This window comes from Galeopterus variegatus, unplaced genomic scaffold (genome assembly GCF_000696425.1).
Source record: "Galeopterus variegatus unplaced genomic scaffold, G_variegatus-3.0.2 Scaffold7380, whole genome shotgun sequence".
NCBI classification, from domain to species: domain Eukaryota; kingdom Metazoa; phylum Chordata; class Mammalia; order Dermoptera; family Cynocephalidae; genus Galeopterus; species Galeopterus variegatus.
The window spans coordinates 1,227-9,243 of record NW_007733491.1 but is presented as its reverse complement, the minus strand read 5'-3'; the positions used below and the strand labels follow the sequence as shown (position 1 = coordinate 9,243).

General features: G+C 47.6%; 1 protein-coding gene across 1 annotated transcript in view; it reads left to right on the top strand.

Annotated features, from left to right (window-relative positions):
• LOC103607387 (histone-lysine N-methyltransferase SMYD1-like) overlaps positions 1-7,781 on the top strand; it is a gene marked incomplete at its 3' end in the record, with an annotated part of 21,906 nt that extends 14,125 nt beyond the window's left edge. The window contains exons 2-3 of the mRNA XM_008591898.1: positions 4,884-5,060; positions 7,568-7,781. Coding sequence (XP_008590120.1) covers positions 4,884-5,060; positions 7,568-7,781 — 391 coding nt within the window. The remainder of the gene's footprint in view (positions 1-4,883; positions 5,061-7,567) is intronic.
• Positions 7,782-8,017: the final 236 nt, after the last annotated feature.

Genomic DNA, 8,017 nt, shown 5'->3' with positions numbered 1-8,017 from the left:
CTGCAGGCAAAGCTGGGGGACTTTGGGGCTGCAACTGCCCTCTGTGTTGGGAGCAGTGTCCTGCATCAGGGACCCTGTGAGGATAAAGATCACCACTACTCTAAAGGGTGGTTGTGAAGATTTTTAAAAAAGCATCACCAAAAACACCTCTTTGAAAATAGCAGGGCTGGCCAGTCAGCTCAGTTGGTTGGAGCACGGTGTTGATAACACCAAAGTCAAGGGTTCGGATCCATGCCCCAGCCAGCCACCCCCAAAAAATAGAAAGAAAAAGAAAATTGCAAAGTGCTTTATAGATGGTAGTTAGTGTCTTCTTGTGGGAATAGGAAGCATGAGACTCAGGAGAAATGGGACTTGCTGAAGGTTACCCAGCTGAGCCTGGCTGGGACTAGCATTTTCTCTCCTGAAATCCAAGAAGTGGTTTAGGACTTCATGTCTTTTGGACATTCCTCTGCACTAGGGGAAGTAAGGGGGTGGGTATTTTTATCAGGGTGGTGCCCTTGTCCCCATACAGAGGTACTCCCCTAGCTGGGCTGTCTTCCTTTCTGGCAGCTGCCCAAGTGGGTGTGGGTGGAGAGCAGGAGCTCAGCGATCACCTGTCCCAATCTCCCTACGTGACAGATGGAATGGGTGGACCAGGCTGACCTCTACTGAGCACTCATTTAGGGCCAGGCTCTGTGCTGGCTACTGTACATGTTGTTTCATTAATCCTCAAAATCCCACCAAGAGTGGTGGGATTTTGGAACTTCTTTGTAATTTTCTTCTTGCTTGAATTTTTTAATAGTAAGTTTATTTCATTCAAAAGTAATAGTCACTAGTCTAAAAGATGTCAAGATCTAGGTGTTGTTATTCCCATTTTCACATATGGAAAAAAGGCTCAGAGAGGTTAGGGGACTTGCTCAAGGTCACACAGCCAGCAGATTTTGGGGTCAGGAGTTCAACTCAGCTCTCACTGACTCCAGAGCTCATCTTTCATAACACCCATCCAACCACCAATGAGGGGAGATGGGAACCAGGGGGACAGGCTTTTTTCTTTTAACTTCCTCTTTCTTTCTACCTGACACTTCTCAGCAGGCCCCACCAGAAGGAGCAGGATTCAGGTGTTCTCTCATCTCTACATTCTGGAAGTTGAAGCATCAGCCTCACCTGGGAGCTTGTTAGAATGCAGAATCCCAGGCCCCACCCAGACCTAGTGAAGTAGAACTTGAGTTTTAACAAGAGCTCTGGTGATGTATGTGCATGCTGCAGTTCAGGAAGCCTTCTCCTTCTCCCCAGCTCCAGCCTCACGGCTAAGCCTTCATGGCAGGTGAGGTGATGGAGAGAAGAGACCTAAATTAGGAGATAACTCATAATGCTTCCTGAGTTGCACCAGCTTTTTAAAACTTGTCTCTAAGCCCTAACAAAATTGTAGAATGGAATATTAAACATATTTGTAAACCTGGAGAAACTATTTGGTGGTTCACATTTGGAAGCCATTGAGTTCACTTTGAGAAAAAAAAAAATCAATCCAAATTGATCACATGTTCTTTTTATGAAAAGAAATTAGAAGTTTATTACAGCAAAGTGATTGCAAAGAACCTTATGAGATAATATGATGGTGGGATATTGCTGAGCCAATAGTTGAATTGATTCAAGACTTGATAAGTGATTGTATAAGTGATCGTAAGGGTCTCCCTGTCACCCAGGCCAGGTGACATCAATATTGCAGCACCTCAGGCTCTGTCTCCAGCCTTGTCCTGGTCAGAGTGGTTATTAGTGACTTTGAAGGCATGAGGACCATTCCACTGGAATTTATTCTGAGGAGTGTAATACAGCTGCAGTTCATGGGAGATGGACTATTCTTCCATTTATATAGCACTTGTAAAGATGAAGAAACAGAACTTCTGTTATTCTAGGTGATCTGCTGGAGTTTTTATTTGTATTTAAAATTTGAAACAGTGAAACAGTGAGAACTGCAAAGTAGTTTTTGTTTGGTAGGCGAAAACTTCAGAGTATCCATGAAATATGAATATACGAATACATACAAATGAATAAAAATATGAGGATATTATACTAGAATATTTGCGAAATATCAATTTGGGTGTGAAATATTAGAGCAATCCCAGTGTGGGGTGGTTCTCTTATAGGCACCCCTGGAATAGACAGGTGTAGAGTAACATGGGGACTCTACTTCAAGTTAAAAAATTTAGTGTCAGGAGGGAATTTTCGGAGGTGAAGCATGTGTTCACTGTCTTGATTGTGATGATTGTTTTGTGTGTTGGTGCACATGTCAGATCTATCAAAGAGCACATTTTAAACATGTGCAGTTTATTGTATGTCAGTTATGCCTCTGTAAAGCTGTTTGGAAAATGCAATGCCATATGGACAAACAGAGGGAAACTGACTTGGCTGCAGTACCTTTGAGAAAGCTTGGGAGACTCTTAGTGACTATATTTGTAATTTTACCTTAAACTAGTAAGAGTTTTTTGCTAAAGAGACTAATTGCAGCACAATGTTGAGATTCAGGAAGTGTAAATAGCGCCCCATCTGGATACTAAACTCTGTCTGGGCACCATCATTGTAATGATTTGCCACCCAGGGTCTCACCTTTGAGTGGCCAAGAGATTAGATTTGGAGGCTTCCTGGGATCCAATTTACTTGAGTTCTTTAGCAATCCAGTCCTGCTGATGAACTTCAAATTCCTGCAGAGAATGCAATTCTGACTTGAGACAGATGCAAGAAATTCATAGCTCTCATCTACAGGGGTTTGGAGATTTTACTAAATGGTTAGGGTCCCATGTGAGCCCCATGTGCTCTGTTCTTCTGGGGCACTCATGACAAATAACCTTCTTAGGCAGAGCACTGCCTCCGTGGCATGGTTATCATGGGCTGTGGATTCTGTGCAATTCTAAGTATGCTGGTGTAATTCTACTCCTCCTCTTTCACCAGGAAAGCTTAAGGGAACACAATGGTAAGAGTAAGGAAGACATTATCTCGGGCATAACCTTGAATCTGCTTAACATAAAATAAGCATTGACCTTTCATGCCCTTGAGGACTTTACAATTATTAACCAATTATTACCACCTTTCGGGGAATGGGGACATAGTAGTGTGTTGTCTGCCAGCCAGAGGCTGAAAACTGTCTGGACTCTGGGAAGCCCAGGACTTAGCTTAGAGCAGTAGTCCATGCAGTGCCCTCAGCTGGCTCTGCACCTATCTTTCCCTCTCTTGATGCCACACTGGGACCAATAGGCCTGATCTTTGGGCTGGCCCTTGAGCCTGACCCCTAACACTGGCTGCTGGACCTTGCTTGATTGCCTGCTACACCCACCTGCCCTTGGCTGCAGGGACCTGCTGTGGGCACGTCGGAGGCCACCAGAATGTTGTGAGAATCCCAGAAGCCATGCTGTACAAGTTGCTGCTGAAGAAGCTGTGAGGGTTTAACTTAGAGAAGGGAAATGAAAGGGAAACACAGCAGTGGTCTTCAAGTTCTTGAAAAACTGACCTGACCAGGACTGCTCCATTGAGTAAGGATCCAGGGGGCCAAACTGGGGTATAGGAGTATGTTTTCTGGGGAGGCAAATTCAAGCTCAACACAAGGAAGAAGTTTGCAGCAACTGACAGGCCAACTGCGGACTAACTGTTCTTAGAAGCAGTGAACTCCTTTTCACCATGGGAATTAGGAAATTCATGGTCGGGGACGGAAGCAAGGGATTTCTGTACTTGGATGTACTATTAAAGTTTCTTCCTCCAGGCTCTAGAATTCTGCAATTGTAAAAGCACCTATTTTCTTATACTTTTGAGATTCCTGTTCAGACTGTCAACTCCAACCTGAGTTTTACATAACCACTTCCTCTCAGGGAGCTCAGCGCTTCCCTGCACATCACTGAACTCGTTTTCCTCATTTCTTTGCTTCTGTGGCTGGGATTTCTCTTCCCCACATTGCAGGAGCATGCAGTTGGCCCCCGAGATAGTGTGCATCACACAGATTTCCCTCACCCTGGGTGTCCAGCTATGTCTTGAAATATGTTTCCTGTATAGCCTTTGCTCTTTTCTGTTTGAATGATGAGTTTAACATGGGGGACGCAAAGGTCTCTAATGGGAACACGGGGTGGTTGGAAGCACAGGGTCAGGAGCCTCATCTTCCTGCATCTCTCTCCCTCACCCATCGAATGAGCATGCATTATTCCTTCTCATCACTTCCACCCTCTCTCTGAGCTGGGAGAATACATGAGATGAGATCTGTGACATCACTAACCTTGTTATTCTCACTGTTGCAAAACACACAGAACTGTGACAGATCAATACGTGGACCTGATTTTGTGTACAATACTATCATATTCCTTGTCCTGTTATAGTGCAGATTAGTTATAGTTTGTTATTCTTTTGGGAAGGGGACATTACATGTCAACAATGAGAAGGACACATCACACAAACACCCCCTCCCATGACATAGTGCCAATGACTTGTGGCTTTTGGCATGGGGACCATGAGGAATTTTGACCCATTTCTTTGACATAGAACCTTCAAGTGTCGACTTCAGTGTGTTCCAGGAATCATCATGCTGCATGGTGACTGCAAGTTTCTCTGGTGACCTGTGGTATTCCCAGTGCCTAACACACACAGGGCATGGATTTACATTTGTTGAATTGAATTGAAGGACTTTTGTGCTCAGGGCAATAGTTTCTCCCACATCAGGGTCACTTAAAAATATCTGCTAAAGGACTAGTTATAACAGGAAGGGACCTTTAGAAACCCAAGCCCCTCATTTTGACAAGTGGTATCTGAAGCTTAGAAAGACAAGGATAGGCTCCCGGAGCCAGTATCAGCTTTCAGACCTCCCAACAGCTGGTGTGGTGTCCTTCCCACTGTGTCCCCAGTCATGTGTCATCTCCCGCCATTTCCAGCCTCGTGAACTTTGTGTGCCACACCTGCTTCAAGAGGCAGGAGAAGCTCCACCGCTGTGGGCAATGCAAGTTTGCCCATTACTGTGACCGCACCTGCCAGAAGGATGCTTGGCTGAACCACAAGAATGAGTGTTCAGCCATCAAGAGATTTGGGAAAGTGCCGAACGAGAACATCAGGTCAGAGCTGGGTTGCAGGGGGGGACGTGGGATTCCCAAGTGTCGCCCTGGATATGGTGGCAGCGACAGCATTCCTAGGTCTAAGGAAGCCAGACTAAGTTCAAATCAGGAAGGAGCCTCAAAGAGGCTTCTGTTCCCTCCCTTCAGGTCTAAGAGGGAGAAGTGGGTGTTATACCCGATTCCAGACTGCAGCCACTGTGGGAGCTGGCCTGCATACTCCTTCTGCATGACCCTCTAGTGTTTAGTTTTTTAAAAATTGATCTTGAGCCAGCCCGTGGCTCACTTGGGAGAGTGTGATGCTGGTAACACCAAGGCCATGGGTTCAGATCCCTATATAGGGATGGCCGGTTAGCTCACTTGGTGAGCGTGGTGCTGACAACAACAAGTCAAGGGTTAAGATCTCCTTACTGGTCATCTTAAAAAAAAAAAAAAATCGAACTGTCAGTGTTTAAAAGTTTGGAAATTTCACATTTCAAAAAATTAGGATTTCTGGCTTCTCTTGAAATAAGAAAACAAAAAATAAAAACTGAAGATCTGGCAAAATAGGCTGGAATTCAATAGCATCTGTTTTAAAAAATACAGAGCACCAAGGTCACAGGTTTGGATCCCTGCACTAGCCAGCCACCAACAAAACAAAGCCACCCAAAAAACCCCCAGACCTTTCCAAGTCACTGCAGCCCAACTACTCCCTGTGGTCATACACATTACACCCGAAAGGGCATTTGAGTTTACAGCTAATGGCCTTTCCTGATGGCCATTGCCAGAAATCTCAGGCCAATACCTCGGGAGCCCCAGCTCAAGAGCTTCCAAGTCCTGGAGGTCCCTCTGGGCTAGGCCTGGCCTGGGCTGCAGGGCGGTGCTTAGGCAGCCGGCAGTGGAGGGCAAAGGAGACGCGGCTGGTGATCGGGAGCATTCTCACTCTCCCTGCAGCGTGTGAAGATAAAACATAGAATGAAATGATCATATCCTGACAATTTTTAGGCAACTGCAGGGTGAAATGGCTCAGTCAGCTTCCTCATCCTCTTTAGTTGAAATCCTACATATTCTTCGAGACCCAAAGTAAATGTCACCTCCTGTGATGGGAGCTTAGTTCCTCCATCTGCACAGTTCCAGTTAGCAGTTTCTTCTGATACTGAGTTGAAATCTCTCACTCACTGTCCTCTATTCTCTGAGCTTCATGACCATTTCCCCAATATTTGAAGGCAGCAGCTCTTCCTCAGACCACCTCCCGAGTCTCATTTTCCCCAGTGCTGTCCTGGGTTCCACATGGGGACACTTCAGTTCCCAGCACCCAGGGTCTCCAGCAGGGCATCTGTCTAGAAATAACTCTATGACCCTAATGAGAGGAGAAGAGGGTCTGTGCTTTGCCAAGGGGGGGTCTCTCCTAAGGGGCAGAGTCTGCTCTGTGTCACCAGCCTCTCCCAGGCACCTGGACAGCATGAAGTCAGAGGGTGGCAGAGAGATACCAAAGTGTCCCTGGGTCACAGGTTTCATTTTGTTGGGACAGGCTGCCTAATGGTTAACAAGGAGGCCCTCCAGGTGAAGTACGCCCCCTGTCTCACACGCAAAGCCCTGTGCTCTGGGGCCCCTCCTCCCCCACAGCCCTCAGTGCCAGCCAGGCCAGGTCCCTTCCTGCTCCCTGTGTGTGCTGTGCCCATGGCTGCCCTTGGGCCTCTGCTTACACTGTTTCACCACCTAGATTGCCTTCTTCACTTTCTCTCTCCCCAGCCATTAAGAACTTGAATAAGCTCACACACGATGTGAGCATCCTGACCTCACTTTGTCATCCGAACACCCCTGGAGGTTAGCATAGCAGGGAATCTTATCCCTATTTTACTGGCCACTGGATAGGCTCAGGGAGGTCAAATGACTTGCCCAGGCTCACACAGTATGAAGTGGAAGTGGTCACACCCAGCTCATTGGACTCCTTACCCAGTGCTCATCCTAGTGAGCCATACGGTCAGGAGAGACTCAACTGCCACCCGTCTTTGTGTCCCCAGACCCCATGTGACCCAGCTGCTGCCCAGCTCTCCACTGCTGGCTCCCTGTGCTCCAGCCACCTTGGCATCTTGCTGCTCTGCCTTCGTGCCAAGCTCACTCCTGCTTCGGGGCCTTTGTGCTCGCTGCTCTTCCCTTCCGAAGCCTGCTTTCCCCAGCCTCACTGAGCAGCTCCTTCTGTCCAGCCCCATCCCAGCTCAAACGTGCCTCGTCCGTGACACCTCCCCAGTACCTCCGCTTCCTTCCCCCGGCCACTCTCCATCATGTCACCCTATTTTATTTTCTGCATAGAACTGACCACTACTTAAAATGGTCTTGTTTCCTTACTTCTCCCCTGCTGCGAGGAGCTTCATTATAGAAGAAATTTCATATTTCTAGTTCAAAACTGTATCTTGGGCCACACACTGTGCCTGCCATGCACTAAGCACCCTGTGAGTGTTTGTGGAATGAATGAATGAATGAATGAACGAGTGCAGCGGTGGCCTCCCTAACGCCGTCCCTCTTCATAGGCTGGCGGCGCGCATCATGTGGCGGGTGGAGAGAGAGGGCACCGGGCTCACGGAGGGCTGCCTGGTCTCTGTGGACGACTTGCAGAACCACGTGGAGCACTTTGGGGAGGAGGAGCGGAAGGAGCTGCGGGTGGACGTGGACACGTTCTTGCAGTACTGGCCTCCCCAGAGCCAGCAGTTCAGCATGCAGTATATCTCGCACATCTTTGGAGTGGTATGGTCCCCAGAAGGCCCCCCTCCCATGCCCCTTCCTCTCAGCCTTTCTGTCTTCCTCCTCCTTTCTTCCCTCTTCCCCTTTGGGAGGGTGGGGTTTCTCAGAGGTGAACAGCTCCGAGGAGGAAGCCCCATCTGCCCAGGGCAGTGACTTCTATTTCCATAAAGATCACATCCAGCCCAGGCAACCAGAGACTCTGGTGAAGTCTGCCAGCTATTTACCAGATGTAGAAGGAA